Raw genomic sequence first — 19,085 nt, 5'->3', positions numbered from 1 at the left:
AAAAAAAAGACAAGACCTCTACTTCAAGCAATCGCAGTTTGCGGACTCAGATCCTATTCCGTTCCAGTGAAATCACAAACAAAATGCACATAAACCGTGTCTCTGCTCTTTACTAAACAATTACTGATGAACATCTTTGGTTTTAATAAGAAAAAAATAAACTAAATAGCACAAGGGCGGATTAGAACCCAGAACCTCTGGCATGCTGAACAAAAATTCTACCTCTAGTCCATCAGGACAATCTAATACTAAATGCAGACTTAATGTTTTCTGACTAATGTAAATACGTTCGAGACTAACAATATATTGTATTATAGTAGACGTAAGGATGAAACTATCATATTAAACATGAGTTCTATGTCAAAATTTTGCGCATTTATTATTGTAATGATACACACACCATTCCTGTCCCACCCACTTTTTAAAACAAAGTTACGCCACTGGCTACGAGCACAGTATAACGGATGACAGGACAGGAACGTTTTCCTAGGTGAGAGAGACTTCTTATTTCATAACAAGCTATGAAAATAATGTTAGAATAATGACATGACATATAGCCTGACAACATCTCCCTGACCGCAGCTACTGAATCGGGACAACAGGTTTTTCTCAGGCACTCCACGACCCACTCAGAATGGTCTTGTGACCTACTTAAATTTATGTAAAGGTTATGCAAGTGTTACAATTAAACTCTCTTAAAACAATATTCATGAAATCACCATATATTGTCATTAATATTTGATGAATGTTCTCATAATATTGGCAGAAAATATTCTTCGAGCGTTCTTTAATATTAAGGATCACCACTTTCTTAAAAATGGCTTAAGGTTGGATGTCACTCAGCAAATTCCCCTGTGTTTTATGAACACCGCTCAGTGTGACCATTAGAGATGACTGACACCTGATGTTAATGAGTAAAATCACTGAAGGAAAGAGGAACAAACATTTGAAGTCCCCATTGTGGTGATCAGTGTTTCATGTAGTTGGGCTCTTGACTCTTGATTGTTTTGTTAGTTTTTCTATGGCTATGTGATACTACTGTGACAATTAGATACTCTAACCAAATTATGAAGACATATTGTGAGCATGAAGTTATTAACTATGAACTTGTTTATACTCTCACAGACATGAACAATCAGCATTTGAAACAACAGTGGTGACATTCAAAACTCATTCACAGCTCCCAGCAAGCATTGCGGCATGAATAAATAATGCAGCTGAATTCTTTTAGTATTTATGTTTGAATATTTTTTGGTTGTCACCATTTTTGAAATTTGTATGATGAGTGTAGATGTCTAAAGGGGCTTTCGCACCCAAGGAACCTTCTCATAGTTCCTAGAACTATTGGCTGAAGTACCTGGATTTTGCCATGTTCGCACCGCAGGAACTAGGAACGATTTTAGTTCTAGGAACTCCTTTTGGGTGAACTAAATTAGCTTCTACTTCAGATTAGGGTCTTAACGAGCACTATAGGAACTATCGTTGACGTAAGTGTACATTGATTGGTCAAACGCATGTCAAGCACTGGCACCCGGCCTTTTTAAAAAGCCGTGTAAACATATTTATTCTTCACGAACATGGAAAACAGCGATAAAGGCATTTACCTGTTGTCTGCAGGGTTGTGTTCTTTTCTCTGCCTTGATTATATGTAATACTGAAAGTTGTCATAGGAGATTTCGTCTCTTAGCCCCAATTTTTGCTCTTTTTAGTCGCATAAATTGTGTGTTTACATTCCATCTCCATTATCATGAATCCCACGACACACAACAAACACAGCTCCGATCATGGCATTCTCCATCCACCAATTTTTAACGTTTGTAAATGCCGCGTTTAAAGACGCCGTAGTCAGCTGCTTCATAGTTCCTACTGGCGGTGCGAATGCAACCATGGCCCGGGGGAGAAATTAGTTCCTGGAGAAGTATCCTAGTGGCTAGTTCCTATAACTGAGTTCCTTGAACTATTCGGTGCGAAAGTCCCTTAAGTGAGTCTCAGCTTTTTCAGAAGGTTGTTTTGAGCAGTTATAGAAGATCTCACACAGATCTCTTTAGAGTTATAAATCATCTTTATCACAATGGTGAGAAATAATAGTAGTCGTCAAGGGTCAAGAGGCCAACTAAAGAAAACACCGATCTCCATAATGGTGACCCCAAAAGAAACATTTTTTAACCAAACTGCTGAAATCAACATCTAAACCTTTGTTAATCTCAATAATAACTTTTGTACATGTTTGTCAGAAAAAGTAATTCTGGTTAGTAATAAGTGAAGCTGGTAATGTTGTTTGTGGAGTTGTTTAATCCTCCTCTGCTGAGATCTTGAGAGATTTAATGTCTTCTTTTATCTTCAGTTGATTACATCTAAGGCTGTAGCTGGAAGTCAGTTGTAGTTTCTGTTCTTGTTGTTTCTCATTCCTTCAGTGATTCTGCTTGTTAGCAGCAGGTATTTGCATGTTTCAAGAACTTACCTTAAAAAAACGTTCCTCTAACATCAAGAAAACTGGATATTTTAACATTTCCATAACCAAAACAGTTTGAAAATGTTCTTAGAACAAAAAAAATTGTTAGCTGGGTCTGTCCTCAGTGCTGAGAGGTTTCAAATTTCAACTGCTCAGTATTAGTAATCTAATCTGTCAGAGCACTTTCCCATATAATGGCACATTTGTTTTCCTATCTACTGTATTAATCATTGTATATTTATTATATATTTACTGTAGAAATGACTGTTATTTATTATACTTATATATTATTCTCGTATCTTTATTTTATAGAAAAACCACACACACATGCTAAGCAGAATTTCTTCAGTGTACCGAGTTGTGGTGACAATAAAGGGGTTATTCCTGCATACCTGATCATCTCTGGTAATCTCTCTAACTGGACACTTCCTAGTGGATCTGTTATCAACCGGCAAATTCACATGAAGAAAAGAAGCAATATCAGTAGCCATTAATTTTTACACTTTCTCTGATTACTGTCAAGGGAATCTGACAGTTCATTCACCTCCCTCATCTGAAGCTTTCATTGACAGCCTATATTTGACTGTGAAGATATACAGCAACAAGACTTGCCTTTACAGGCACAATGGTCACATTGATGAATTCCCAGAAATCATTTGCTTTTCTGTTACTGGGCAAAAGTGAATCCTGAAAGTTTGATTAGCTCAGCTTGTTGCTCAAGTTATACTGGTTAAATATAATATTTAAACCCTGCTGTCTAGTTCTTGTTTCCTCAATCTGCATAAGCTGTTTCAACACTAACTTTCTTTAGACTTAGAAGCTCATGCAACTTGTCCTTAAAAGCATATTTCTTAAGCATATAAAACATATCAGCATAAAATATTAATCTTGCAAGGAAAAGGAGTGTTGTGACCACCTTTTTATGACCACAGAGAGGCTGATGATTCTGCAACAAAGTGTTTTTGTGTGTGTGTGTGTGTGTGTGTGTGAGAGACACGCCTGTTGCACATGCTCAGTGTGCTCCTACGAGACCTTGCATGCAAGCCACATCCTGTTTCACTCAAGATAAAACATCTGCTGTAAGATTTGAGAATAATTCCATATCAGCTCGCCGGTTCAAACGGATCTTTTAAACCTACTAGACAAGCCATGGATTTTGAGAACAGCAAAGAAGGATGTAAAAATTGCAAAGAGAACTGCAATAACAAATGCCAATGTCACTGTCACACAATAACCCAGAGTCCAAAACCTAGGCAAATGACTGAGGAGATGCCTGAGAAGCCTGAAATGTCTTCAAAAGAGTGCAGTTACTGTCATTGCGGCTACTGTTATTTTGGCCCCTGTGATTGTGGCTCCAATGATGGTGGCGCTGGTGATGGTGGCTCCGGTGATTGTGACTCCTGCGATTGCGGGTCCTGTGATTGCGACTCCTGCGATTGTGGCTCCTGTGATTGTGGCTCCTGCGATTGTGGGTCCTGCGATTGTGGGTCCTGTGATTGTGGGTCCTGTGATTGTGGGTCCTGTGATTGCGGCTCCTGTGTTATTCAGTGAATGCTTGAAGGATGTTGTTCAGACAGGTGAGAAAAAATTGTTTTATGAACACTGTCTCTTTAATAACTGCTTCTAAAAATATGGACATTTTACAATTTCTCTCCAGATTGTGAATTTTAATCTAATTGTGGCCATTTAAATGTGCTCCGAACATTGATCAATACTTCCACAACATTTATAAATCTTGCACAAAAAAATAAAATAAAATAAAAATATTATCCAAAGCACATTCACGGAACAAAACAACACACATGTATCGTAGTGCTACATAGAAATATATTATAAATAAAAAAAAATAAAAATAAAAAAAGAGAGAATTAAGAAATGTTTTGGAAAAGAGTAAATTGCACATCAGAATTGCACAGAGCCCCTATTGCAAAGGTGGAAAACCTTATTGCACAGTGAAAAACTAGAACATTGATTTCAAAATCCCCAAAAACAAATGAGACTTTATTGCAAAATGTTAGTAAAAGGTAAAAGTGACTTGCTTTAATTTAAATGAAAGGTCTTTGCACACTGAGTCTGGATTTTTTGTATGTTTTTTCGTATTTGTCATCCTAAAATTCATCACACACAGAAACCTTGCACACTGAGTCTGATGTGTATTAATTAATCTGTTGAGAAAAAAATAACCAAAACAATACAAAATGTAGTCTTCAAGCAGTGATGATTATTTTGTTGTCCTCTTTCTTCTTAAAAAAGAGAAAAAAAAAAATGAAATACTGGGTCCATCCAATCCTGAGACTGCGTAGAGAGGAAGGAGAGTTCCACCTCCTAATCAAGGAGCTGCGTGATTATCCCTAGCGATTCGAAGTTTACTTCAGGTAAAGTCAGTGGCTCAGTTTGATGTTTTGCTAGCGATACTTGGAGCCACAAGTTAAAAAAAAAAGACCACCAATATATATGCATTCCACACTTTGTTTGTCATACAGTGCTTTGTGCTGCGAGACAAAGTGGATCAACTTGTCAGACGCCATGCTGGATTTTGGCGTCCGCTTGTACGGTGGCTCTGAATTGTCAAAACACCTTTCAAACTGCTTGCTACAGATGCGAAAAATGCAGAAAATTAAACCTGATCTGAATTTTTTTTTATGATGGACGAAAGTTTCGGAGGCAGTGTGTAAACGTGATTAACACAACGTGAGGTCGTATTTATTTTTTAACGTGTGAAAATTTCGGACTCAGTGTGCATAGACCTTATACCTTAAATTCACTTAAATTTTAAGGTTGTTTAGATTTTTTGACTTACAAACAAGACATAAACAACCTCATTTTATTTGTAGGCATAACAAATATTTCATGTTGATACTGTGATACTGAATCTTTTTTTTTTTTTTTTGTAATCAAGTAATTAATCTGTCCAGAGTAGATGGATTTGTGGAGACGCCGCGGTGCTCAGGACAGCTTTCAGCTCCAGTGAAGAACATCATCAACACAAAGACAACAGCACTGCAAACTACAATCAACATCAGGACGTCTTTAGTGTTATTATGAATGTTAAACATCATAAAGATAATATTACCTGTAAATAACTAAACTGGTTACATTTTATGTGAATGTATTCATTATGCATGTGAAATTATTGTAAAGTTATACTGCATTTTCTCTGTAAAAATACATATTTTTCTTTTATAGAATGTGGCCTTTTACAGTATGTGGCCTGAAGCTAAAATGCTTTTATCGATTATTAACTAAAGATATTAGAGTAAAGTTGATGTTTTTAGTTTTAATGGTTAGATTTTAACAATTATGTGTTTGTAGTTGAAATTCATATTAAGTAATATTCTTTATTACTGGACTCAAATGAAATGTGTTCACATTGTTACTACAGTAGCATGCCATAAAGCATTTTACAATAAGAGAACAGTAAAATTAACATTAAACTACTGTCATCTCTGCTGCCAGTATTTCACTGTTAATTTGAGCATGTAAAAGGATGGTCAACCTTCCTTTTTCCTGTTCCAGTCTAATCTTCAGTTGATGATCTTTGACTGTTATTTCCTGTTGTTTTCTAAAGTTTGGCACTCTGTGCTGCCATGCATTTCATGGTTTTTATTTTTTACACTTTTTTTAAATAGTGCACATGCTGTTAAGCAGAATCACTGAAGGAAAGAGGAACAGCAAGAACTACAAATGACTTCAGCCACAACCACAAATCATTAAATCTCTCAAGATCTGATTAAACAACTCCACAAACAGTATTACCAGCTTCACTGTCTCAAGCTAATGGCTTTTTTTATTTGTATCTGACTGTATGATCTAATTAAGAGAAACTAGAAGTGTCTATAATGAACTTTGTCCATTTGAATTTCTTCTCAGCACTGCTCATTGTCTGTATATTAGACATTATGCAGCAGTGTGTTTATGGGCTGTAGTATCCGGAAACAGAGATAATTATATCATGTTTTTCCTTGTTTTGATTTTTTTTTTTTTTTTTTTTTTCTGTAAAAATGATTGAATTTGCTATGTAACTTTTTCAATTCAGCCATGTACTGAATTGAAACAAAAGTAAAACTATTAACACTCAAAAGAAATATATCTATTGTACAACAACTGTATATACACAATACACTTTTAACTTTATTGTGAAAATGGCACTTACATAAAAAGTGACAACCACAATTCACATTTTTTTTAAAATTAAAATCATATCAGCGTTTTTGGATAAGCACTTAATATAAAATTGGCAATTTTTTGTCTGTATTAATACATATTTTCTGTGTTGCTGTGACATTGAAATAATAAAAAAACAAACACTTGACATAATCAGAAAAGAAAATTATAGGCAGAACAGATAAGAGATGCTAAACTTCAAAATAAAAAGACAAAACAAAACACTATAGTGACCCACAGTGGTTACTAGAGGGGTTTCAGACACAAAGGCTTGCTGTCATGTAAAGAAGCTAATTATCAGGTTAGCATGATTATGGCAAGCGTTTTGACTTTTATTCACATCTCAGGATATGAATTCTTGATATCAACAATTTAATTTTCACTAGTTAAAATGCTAATTCTTGATATCAGGAATTACATTTTCACTAGTAACAATGTTATTTTTTGATATCAACAATTCAATTTTCACTAGTTAAAATGCTAATTTTTGATATCAAGAATTACATCTCCACTAGTAAAAACTATAATTCTAGATATCAGCAAATTATATCCTGGGAATGGAAATATGCAAGCCGTATTGACTTTTAATAATTCCCAGGATATGAATTCTTGATGTCAACAATTAAATTTTCACTAGTTAAAATGCTAATTCTTGATATCTGGAATTTAATTTCCACTAGTAACAATGACAATTTTTGATATCAGGAATTACATTTCTACTAGTAAAAATGTTAATTCTTGACATCAACAATGATGTCATCACTCACAGAAATATGTATTCTTGATATCAACATTTGAATTTCCATTAGTAAAAACTAGAATTCTTGATATTTATCACTAGTGAAATGTCACTATAGGCTGCCATATCAGAAATACAATTCTTACTAGTAAAACTCATAATTTTTGATATCATTAATTACGTGGTGACTAGTGCACATATCTATTCTTGATATCAACAATTGAATTGCTACTAGTAACAATGTTGATATCAGTTGATTGTCACTAGTGACAATGTTAGTTTCTGATATCATGAATGTGATTGTTACTAGTAAGAAAGACATTTTATATACAAATAATTGAAAATAATTGTTTCTTATTTTTGTTGGGTTTTTAGCTCTCATTTGTAATACGATATTTAACAGTAAAAATTCAGATGTTTTCTCTAGCAGCCATTGTTCGTTACCACGGCAACCGCTTGAGCTTCCGCACTTCACAAGCTTCTCGTTCGCTTAAAATGCCCTTAAATCTAGCACAGTTATTAACCGTTCATTACAGTAGAGGCGGTTCGCCGGAGATGAGGCGAATCTGATATATCTATAGAGCTGCAAGTCAAGAGCACAATTATTTATTTATTTATTTTCAATTATTGATTTCAATGGCTTACTGGGAAAACTCCTGTTTTCTCCAAATCCTGAAGCCTGATTAGTTCACGTCTATGCAAGTGCACAGGCAAATGGCATTTCAGCCTGCCAAAATGGGTGGGGTTGGCTGCTAATAAAGGCCACGGAAATCCCAGATCTCGTCAGAATCTTTATCCTTCAGCGCGAAGATCATCTCGCTGCCTCGAAGAAGAATGAAGCCTCTCTACTCGCCTCTTCTCGAAAAAAGCCTAGCAGTGGATTAGACGCTCTGCAAGCAAGTGGGATCAGCGGCACTCTGCAAGCAAGCTGACTGAACGGCACTCTGCAGACAAGCACTCGGAGTGCGCCTCTTGCCTGTGCTGAGGCGGCGCTTCTGGATTCCAGCTATCTGCACTGCGAGGAGTTGAATCTGGCGAGCCTAGTGGTGCTGGCGTGCCACTTATGGCTCAATCTCACTGAGATTAAGGATGCTGACAGGATGGCTTTTCTAGATTCCCCCATATTCGGCTTTGTGTAACATTACATTGAGGCCCAGAAGTCATTGCAGGCTATGTGTCACTTCTTACCTGAAAGAGCCAGATCCACCACTGCCTCTATTCACTCCAAGACGGCCCCACCGACTCAGCAGCGACCCAGGCCAGCTTCAGCGCCCGTCCAGCCCCAGCCGAAAGTGGAGCTGGAAGTCAAGCCACGCCTTCGCCCGGCTAAATGCTACCCTTTTCCAAAGCATCAAGGGCCTTGCCCAAAACTAGAGCTGGACCCCGTACAGCTGAAGCAGTCCTGATCCTGCAGGTTGGAGAAGAAAAGGGTTAAGTCCCGCCAGGACTGGACAACCCTCAAGGTGTACTCGTCTTTTTGTGGGCTGAAATGCCATTTTTCTGTGCACTTGAACAGACGTGAACCAATCAGTCTTCAGGATTTTGAGAAAACAGGAGTTTTCCCTATAAGCCTCTAAAACTGATGCAATGCTCATTATCTCAGGGAAACAGGGTTACGTGAGTAACCTTAAACGTTTTTGCGGATCCATGTGAATGGGGATCATTTTGACAACATTGTCATTGGTAACTTAAACAAATGTGTGGTTGTCAAGCTCATCAGTCTAATTTTAAATTTTTTTTTACATGAATCATTAACACAGCAGAATCCATCACAAATTATGCACGCAAATTTCTTAAAGGATTAGTTCATTTTCAAATGAAAATTAGCCCAAGCTTTACTCACCCTCAAGCCATCCTAGGTGTCTATGACTCTCTTCTTTCTGATAAAAACAGAAATATTAATAAATATCCTGACGCATCCGAACTTTATAATTGCAGTGAATGGGGGTCACTAGTATGAGCTGAAGAAAGTGCATCCATCCGCATCCATCAATCATAAACCTATACTCCACACGGCTCTGGGGGGTTAATAAAGGCCTTCTGATGTGAATTGATGCGTTTGTGTAAAAAATATCCATATTTAAACAAGTTATGAAGTCAAATATCGAGCTTCCACCAGACCGCCTTCCGTATTCAATGTACACAGAAGGTGTAAACCTCTTGCAGTTCACTACTGTACGTCATGCGCCTTCCCTATTCAACTTACGGAAAAGTGTAACTGACGCGACGCCAGTTTACACTTTCTTCGTAACTTGAATACGGAAGGTGGTCTGGCAGAAACTTGATATTTGACTTCATAACTTGTTTAAATATGTATATTTTTTTTACACAAACGTTTCACTTCAGAAGGCCTTTATTAACCCCCCCGGAGCCATCGGAAGCACATATTTATGATGGATGGATGTGGATGGATCCACTTTCTTGAGCTCATACTCGTGACCCCCGTTCACTGCCATTATAAAGCTTGGATGCATCAGGATATTTATTAATATTTCTCCGATTGTGTTCATCAGAAAGAAGAAAGTCATATACACCTAGGATGGCTTGAGGGTGAGTAAAGCTTGGGCTAATTTTCATTTGAAAGTGAACTAATCCTTTAACAGCTGTTCCTTTGTGGAAATGAAGAATGTTACATTGATTATATTTGTGAAAACTAATATGGCTGCTGTTCTATTTGTTCAAATAATTCTAGGAAAATATGCCCTTAAACACAATTTGATGTATTGCACAAGCAAATTAACACCTGTGAGTTTTTTTTATCCATCCTTTTTTAGTCAGTGTATTTTGGCTGGATCTAATCAACACAAATTTACAAAGCAAACAAATGTTCAAAAAGAATAGTCACAACAACCCAACGCAAATGCTCCTGACCACTAGGGGACAGTGCTGACTTAAAAATCTCATGAAACAACTATCTTATACAAAAGATGGACTAATTCTAATGACCACAGTTTGCAAATGAGTGTGAGGGATAGCAGATGGATGATGGATGATGGATACTGTGAGTATGATATGATATGTTAGAAAGAAAGCATGAGGGAGTAATTTTTGAGGATGCTCTGAAAAGATCAGAATTTTTGTTAGGTTTAATTTTGTATCTGAGCTCTCAGTATCTTGTTCTCCTTGTTGATGGTCTCACAGACAATATACATCCCTCTCATACTTATCTTAGGCCTGGTTTCACAGATAGGGCTTAGACTAAACTAGGATTAGGCCTTAGTTCAATTAGGACATTTAAGTAACATTACTGGTGTGCATCTTGAGACAAAACAATGGCACTGACATAATTTAAGAAATGTCAGTTCAAGTTGCTTTCAGTTAAAACATGCATTTTAGTCTGGGACTAGCTTTAGCCTTGTCTGTGAAACCGGGGGATAGTGTTTTTCTGGTCTTTAATGTAGATTATATTTATGAGTTATTTATTATCTATTAATTCTTGACACTTCCGAAACAAACCAAGTTAACATATATGTATCTTTATGTAGTATATAAACTCAATTAAATAATTTGAATACTCACCTGTTCATAAATGATCGCTGTCTGACTCTAATCTAATGTTGTTGTATGTGTATATTATATGTAGTGTGTGTGGGCATATGTTTTTGAGTAACAGCACTGACCTTGAAAACATCAAAAACTTCAACAAACAGTAAGTTCATCAGCCTGGTTTTATTACATTCTTGTATACTCAATTTACACAGCAGTGGCCTTTCAAGCCTCATGTATGCAAGTCATATAAATGGCATAAATGCAACAACTGTCCTAGTGTGTCTGCTCTTGATTAACTGTATTGATGAAATTCATTTTGATTTGACCACAAGCATATAAGGCATCCGAGTAAAAAGGAGCAACATTTAAACTATTTATATATTAAACTGAAAATGCTCATAAGCGATGAAAACAAATTTTGTACAACAAAATTAAAGGTATAATTCACCCAAAAAATTTAAATTATCCCATGATTTTCTCACCCTCATGCCATCCTAGATGTATATGACTATTTTTTTCAGATGAACATAATTGGAGTTGTATTAAAAAATATCCTGGCTCTTCCAAAATTTATAATGGTAGTGAATGGCGCTCATGATTTTGAAGCCCAAAAAAGTGCATCCATCCATCATAAAAGTAATCCACATGGCCCCAGGGACTTACAGTGGAAGCGTATGACATAGGATGAAGGAGTAGCGTAAGCTTAGGTATGAGTAGACGCTTCTCGCGGTTCAAACAAATAGGGATGGGCAACAAACTCATTTTAGACTTCTAATTTGTGACCAGTGTTTAGTTTTTCTCTATCCTCTTTGCTTCCACGTTCATCAATACATCACACGTTGGGTCAGAGGTTACTCTTCCACCATAACTCGATTTTTGAATTCATTTTTGACAGATTTTATATATTTTTTTATTTAATAAAAATGAATGGTTCAAAAGCTGGTGACTTGAAATCTGAACAATAAAAAAGGACTACATTCAGTGAGTCTAAGTGGTCATAAAAAAAGGTCACACCTATGGTGTACATTTTAGGACATCCTCAGACTTCAGTCATACAACAAAAAGGCGTCTTAAAGGCTACAGTCGTTGGACAAAACGGTATCGCACCTCAGACTCGTACAATTAGGCATCAGATGAAACAGCCTCAGACTAAAAGGCATCAGATGCTACTGAGAGCAGTGTTTCTTTAAATATGTGCAAACAACAAAAATGACAGCAGTTCAGAAAGCATCTAATCATAGTGGTGTGGATATGTTTGCACCAATTCTGCAATTCAGTAATCCAGTCTAGTCAAGTCTTGTTTATATAGTACTTAATACAATAGATTATATAAAAGCCTTATTGTTGTATGACTGTGTATTGGTCTGAGGATGTCCTAAAATGTACACCGTACACACCTTTGCCGTTCACTGTCAAAATTGACCAAAATAAACACATATACTCTTACACAGAGTGAGAGTGAAATTAATCACTTCAAATATTTAAAACTAAAATAATAATTTCAATTAAAAAAAAATAGTTACACTTTTACAGTTCGTGTCAAAAATGACAGCGCACAGACTAAGAGGAAAAAGGAAAAAGCAATTAATTCACAATATATATTATGTGTTATATATAGAGTCTCTCTTAGTAAACTTTTAGTGACATGAGCCTCGTGGAGAGAGAGAGAGGGAAAGAGGGGCTCAGGTGAGCAGAGAAGATTATGTGCCCTTGCTTCATGAGCTCAACTTCATGTTTGAAGATGTATTGTTTTATTGCATGGTGTCTGTTCCTGTAAAAGTTGACGAATTCAGACCTGTCAGGAAATCAAGCCAGCCTTACTCTATATATATTTCAGCACTGGGATCCGCAATCTACAGGGACAAAGACAGAAGGGTTTAAACATTTGACAGTCTAACAGTACTGCCTTTAATGTTCAGAGGATCTTCATGTAAATCAGTTTTTAGTGGATAACTGAAACTCCTGAATCTGAAACTGAAGAATCAGGTGTTTGGACATGAGACTCATATGTGTCTTACACTCTTAAAATCTCTGCATGACTCAAAACGGATGAATATATAATTGATTTCTCACCTGAGAAAATCTTATAGCAGATCTTTTCATCCTTTTTGTATGACTGTCAAAAGAAAGGTGAATAAACAGCACATTTAAAGAGTTTCATATGCATTTACCATGTTTTGAACTGCAGGGACATTACCCATGATTCAAAAACAGACATTCATAATCTAAAGGACTTTAAAGACACTTTACCATGTGTGTTTACAACAATGTTGTTTAAAAATGTTAATTATTACAAACTCACACAAACCGCTTCCCTTACGGAAGGAAAATAGAAAAAATTCCACATATTTATGATCAATATATTAACTGGTTTGAATACATTGAAAATATATTAAACAATCTATTGCAGGTTAGCAAAATAACTGCATATTTAAACTGTAGTACAATTGTGGTAAACAGGTATACTTTGCTTAATGTAGCACAGTAAAACTACATTTACACTGCAGTTCAGTTTTGTAAAGAACGTCTTACCGAATATACAAAACAATGAGAGCAGCAGATGCTCCACAGAGTCCAACACCAAGACCAACACCAAGACCAAACGCTGCAGACCATGAGAAACATCTTTCTGCTGAAATAGACAAAAACACACATCAGATGTTTATCAGGACTGAACGACAAAATATACTAACAAAATAAATGCGTAAGCAGGTGTATGTGGAGAATATGATTCATAAAACTCACACATAATGTTTAAAGTCACAGCATCAGAGTATTTCTCTCCATGTTTATTTCTGGACTTGCACTTGTATTCTCCACTGTCATCAGAGCTGATCTTTGAGATGCTGAAGATTCTTCCAGATCCTACAAATGTTCCTCCTTTAAACCAGCTGAAGTTCAGAGCAGGAGGGTTTGAATCACTGCTGCAGCTCAGAGTCACTGAATCTCCCTCCACTATTTCACAACATGGACTGATGGACACTGAGACGCTCCTTGAAGGGTCTAAAACAGACTTAAATTTAAATTCTCAACAAATATTAGATTATGACTATGGATTTGTGAACAATGTGCAGATTATCATAAGCTCACACATGACATTTAAAATCACAGCATCAGAGTATTTCTCTCCATGTTTGTTTCTGGATCTGCACTTGTATTCTCCACTGTCATCAGGGCTGATTTTTGAGATGTTGAAGATTCTTCCAGATCCTACAAACGTTCCTCCTTTAAACCAGCTGATTTCTGCAGGAGGGTTTGAATCACTGCTGCAGATCAAAGTCACTGAATATCCTGACACTATTTCACCAGATGGACTGATGGACGCTGAGATTCTCCTGGGTGGGTCTAAATCAGATAAAAGGAACTCTATAATCATGTATTCGGAATATTCATTAACTTTTCTGTTTGTTACCCCAGTTACAGAATCATCATTAACTCACACATGATGTTTAAAGTCACAGCGTCAGAGTATTTCTCTCCATGTTCATTGACGGATCTGCACTTGTATTCTCCACTGTCATCAGAGCTGATGTTTGAGATGCTGTAGATTCTTCCAGATCCTACAAACGTTCCTCCTTTAAACCAGCTGATTTCTGCAGGAGGGTTTGAATCACTGCTGCAGATCAGAGTCACTGAATCTCCTGACACTATTTCACCAGATCCGTTTATCAACACTGAGACGTTCTTTGGAGGATCTAAAACAGACAAATGAAAGTGCAGTTCCAAACATAAACTCAATACATTTTGAAAAGAACAAATGAATCTGTACTCACACATGACTTTGAGCTCAACAGCAGGTGATGTGAGATTGTGTCCGTGTACAGCACAGCTATATCTGCCTGCATCCTCTCTTCTGACTGACTGCAGCAGGAGTTCATTGTTTCCGTCTCTTCTCTCAGTTAATGGCTGTGAGTTTCTGTACCAGATGAATGTTGCTCTGTCAGTCAGAGTGCAGCTGCTTTTACATGTCAGACGGACTGAATCTCCCTCTGTCACTCTCTCAGGAGACTCCACCTGAAGATCTGAACACAACACACACATTATATCTAGTGCTGCTGTCACACACTGATTATTATTCAACATAATGTACAGAAGAAGAGAGAAACCTCATGAAAGTCACCTGTGACAGAAAGAATCACTCCAGGTTTACCAAGCCATTTTCCTTCTGTTATATCAGTGGTGAATCTGAAATAGTACATGTCTGCATCCTTCAGTGTCACATGACTCAGTCTCATGGTGCAGTTCTGCTGTTTATCTCCCAGATACTGAAACCTCTGTCTGTATTCAGGGTCCTCAGTCAGATTTGGAGGTTCTAAGCCATGTATTAACAATTTGGCCCAGTACACATTCCTGATCTGATATCCAGTAGGGTATGTATAAGTGCAGCTCATTATCACTGATGAGTCCTTTAGTGCACAGATGTGTGAAGGACTGTAACTCACACCCCAACTAGCACTAGAAACCCCTGAAACATAAAAATAATGAAGATGTTGTTTTGTCAGATGCACTGGGACATGGAAACTCTTGAAATCTGTGACAGATATCAGTCAAGGCTACAAAATCAACTCATTGTTACAAAAAGGGGAGAACTAGCATTTCTAACACTAAAAATGTATTTCTAAATAATATTCCCAATTTGTCTCAACTCATCAGCATATCTGATAGCTCAGAAAAACGATGTTGCAACAGAATGACTCTATCCTTTGTGGCACATTAGACATGGTTGCTCCTTTACACTTACAGAAAATTAAGGAAAACAGTCTTGACACTGTGGAAAACAAAACTAGGGGTATTTCACATTGTGTGGAATGATATTATTTCTACATTCAGAAAGACCTTAACAACTGCTAGATCTACTTACTTTTCGACTGTTTTAGAAGAAAACAAACACAACCCAAGGTATTTATTTGATACAGTGTGTAGCGAATCAGTACAGGTATTTAATTAATTTATGGGTGAAATATATGAATATAATAAATCATAAAGCTTTATGATTAATTATAATACATATACCGACCCGAGAGGGAATTATACATATATTGTGAATTAATTACAACGAATTATAATCAATCACATATATGATTAGTTCTGGTTTGATAATAATTTAGAGAAACTATTAGTTTGTCCAGCAAACCGTTAGCTCCTCATAGCCGATTATAAAAGGAAGGTTTTTCTCTGGCCACGAGAAAGACTTCCTATTCTAGCATCAATGCGTAAAGCAAGGATACTGGATCGAAACGTTAAAGTGACCTGGGTTTGTTGCATGAGCAAAAAAAACAATCGAGCATGAATATAATGTATTTAATATATGAAACTACGGATACAGAGACTATACTACTAGACATACACAAACAATACACATATATGGAAAACGAAAGTAAAGTCAAGAAAATAGAGGTGATCAAAGGAATGGCAACTTACTAACAGTTAAAACCTTTGAGAGCCAGCAAGGAAACTCAGCTTACACATCGAGCTTAAAACGCTTTGGAAAGAATGGTTCTATACTTGCATAGGTTCAGGTGCTGTGGTCGTTTCGTGTTTCTGCAGGAGTTTCGGTGCGTGCGGCTGAAGCGATTGGTCCTTTTCCGAGAAGGTGTTCTTCGGCGGGATTTTCAAACAAGGGTTTAACTTAAGAGTAAGATAACCGGAAAGGAAAGAAAAAGAGTCCGTCTCCTAGGCGATGAAGAGTGAAGACTTAGGGCGACGGATGAAGAGGGTTTGACAAAGAAACTTGTTGCCAAAAGATGGTCGTCCCGAAGAGAGGGGGCGCGTGATGGAAGCGCGGTCGCCGAGACGTCCGGGAGAGACGGGTGTTAAATGGCGAAAGACAATCGAGAGACAATGAGAGATGCGTGTCGTTGTGTTTTAAGGACAACAGGCCAGAACGCCTCCTGGGATACATCAGCCAATGATGAGGGTGCGATTTTGGCGGGCAAACTCTTTCTTTGTCTCCATTTATGACCTAATTTGCATGGTTTACGAAGTGTCCGATCTGAGTACATTTTCTTCAAAGTACCATTAAAAATAGAAGAATGCATTTTACAGTCATGTGACATACATTTTCAATTAGAGCATAACGAAAGCTTTACAATGAGACCAAACTTGTCAGATGGCAAAGACATAAAAGGTGAGATACAGTTTATACTTGAGTTTTATCGTTTAGAAGAAAACTAATACAACTACAGTCGTAGCTAAGCTTATATACTAGGGATAAATACATGCACCTTTAAATACAGCGACGGGTACATATTGGCACAGTCATATTTGGAGGATAAATGTACATTCACAATCTCCATGCGTGTTTGTGAGTGTCTGTATGTGTGTGTGTATTGGGGTTGTGGCCAGTGTCTGTGACCATATGTCCTTTAGTCCCACCAGGGTGACTCTTTGAAGTCTCTGGGGCTGGATAGAATGTGTTCTGTTTTTCTTTACTGGGGTAACAAAGGTGCCAATGGGGCAATTGGTCCCGGACTTGCCGGAGCCGATTCGTGATTTACATGCACAGTTCAGGAGGCTAAAAGCATTCTGAAGATTCTAACTTTGATTGACCCCGCCGGATCTATCCAGACGCTACAAGTGGTTAAATTCATGAAAAATAAAGCATCAACAGGTGCAGACATTTCCCAAAAGAAAATTATAATCATACAACTCTCTGCTACACACCGCAAAAGTATTTTACCAGCAACACTCAAAAGGTCAGCTACACACAGCAAAACCCCCAGCGTTAAATTAACTCTCCTCAGAGTTTGAGTCCACACTAAAGAGTGTTAAAATTAACACTGAAGCAGTGTTAAAGTTACTGAGATAATTATGTGATTGAGTCATGATTGACTATTAGTGAAGACACCTGATGTTAACAAGTACAGTCGCTTAATGATCACCATTACAGTGATCAGTGTTTATTATAGCCTGGCTCGTGACCCTTGTATTTTAAACATTAGATTTTGGCCAACTGCTATAACTGAGTTATAACATTCAGACAAGCCAAGAGAAAATGTTATCAGGTGTTGTTGGTTTTGTTTTGACATAATCATGTTGTGACCCAAATCAGTGAAATCATTTAGAGCCTAATCATTTAATCATCCAGCCTTTTCAATATAATCAGAGGAATTTTTAAAAGTTTTTCTTAACAAAAAACTTCTTTCAAAAAAGTTCTCTTTCATTTAGACACACAGACATCAAAAATCAGTGTATAAATGAATGTAGTAGTAAATTAAAAGGTATACCGATCACAAGTTCAGAATGGAGTATACCGCAAGGTTCAGTACTAGGACTGTTGCTTTTCACCCTGTACATGCTACCCTTGGCAGATATCATTAGGCAACATGGTGTTGGTTTTCACTGTTGTGCTGATGATACTCAGCTCTATACTTTTGATATATATTTGTCATATCATTGATCATTGCTTTCCTCTTTATTACTGTACTGCTGATTTGAAACAATATCTGTGTTGTATAAAGCGCTATAAATAATGGTAACTTGACTTGAGATTCTGAAGCATTTCAACGCTATAAATCATTGAACTAATTCTACTGACTAAAGTAAAAGGAAGACTGGAGGGTGATAAAGAAGAGCTGAAGTTGATACTGCACAAATAAAGAAAAACTTTGAAAACAATATAAATAATATTATTTTGATCAGTGAATAAAGTGTTGCTGTAACATTAGTGACTCACCGTGAATCATGAGCAGAAACATCAGAGGAAGAGCAGGAGCCATTCTGACTGACATCATGATAGCAACACCTACAACAACCAATCAGTTACAGTACCTTCAATTAATATAATGCAAACTTTTACCTATACATATTTAAAGGGCTCTGAGGCCCACTTATAATATTAATAAACTGTATGTTCTCAAAATAGTTCAACATTTCTTGACCATTTTTCATTCCCTCTTTGACAGTGCACTGCATCATTGACATGTAAATAATGAATATTATAATTATTTATGTCCAGGGTATCATGAAAAATATACATGAGTAAAAAACAAACAAACAAAAAAACAAATGCAAATGTACAGACTTAATTAGACTATACATTAGATTATTTACTCATGTAACTGCTAAACATTTAATATAAATCAAGCAAGAACAACAAAAGCAAAAAATAATTACATTACTAATGTTTTAAATAAGTAATGTGACTGAATGAACTAAAAAACAGAGAAATTTGAAAATGTTCTACCGTGTTTCAGTGCGTCACTCGTCAATCAGAAAATGTATGAAATGATGAAAACAGAC

At 36.7% G+C, this 19,085-nt stretch overlaps 1 protein-coding gene and 1 pseudogene across 1 annotated transcript; both read right to left on the bottom strand.

The window, feature by feature from the left end:
* Positions 1-1,743, bottom strand: part of LOC127512350 (phospholipid-transporting ATPase ABCA1-like) — a 31,969-nt pseudogene extending 30,226 nt beyond the window's left edge.
* Positions 1,744-11,005: 9,262 nt separating this feature from the next.
* LOC127515846 (B-cell receptor CD22-like) lies at positions 11,006-19,085 on the bottom strand. Its single transcript, XM_051899945.1, has 10 exons — positions 19,030-19,085; positions 18,520-18,588; positions 14,965-15,309; positions 14,618-14,866; positions 14,285-14,539; positions 13,935-14,189; positions 13,590-13,847; positions 13,377-13,476; positions 12,918-12,960; positions 11,006-12,697 (listed from the first exon to the last, which is right to left on the bottom strand). Exons 2-10 carry the CDS (start codon positions 18,575-18,577, stop codon positions 12,662-12,664), a joined length of 1,599 nt encoding a protein of 532 aa, XP_051755905.1. The 5' UTR covers positions 18,578-18,588; positions 19,030-19,085; the 3' UTR covers positions 11,006-12,661.

Source organism: Ctenopharyngodon idella, chromosome 1 (assembly GCF_019924925.1).
Source record: "Ctenopharyngodon idella isolate HZGC_01 chromosome 1, HZGC01, whole genome shotgun sequence".
In the NCBI taxonomy this organism is placed as follows: Eukaryota; Metazoa; Chordata; class Actinopteri; order Cypriniformes; family Xenocyprididae; genus Ctenopharyngodon; species Ctenopharyngodon idella.
The sequence above is the reverse complement of the archived record's forward strand: the minus strand, read 5'-3'. Positions and strand labels throughout refer to the sequence as shown.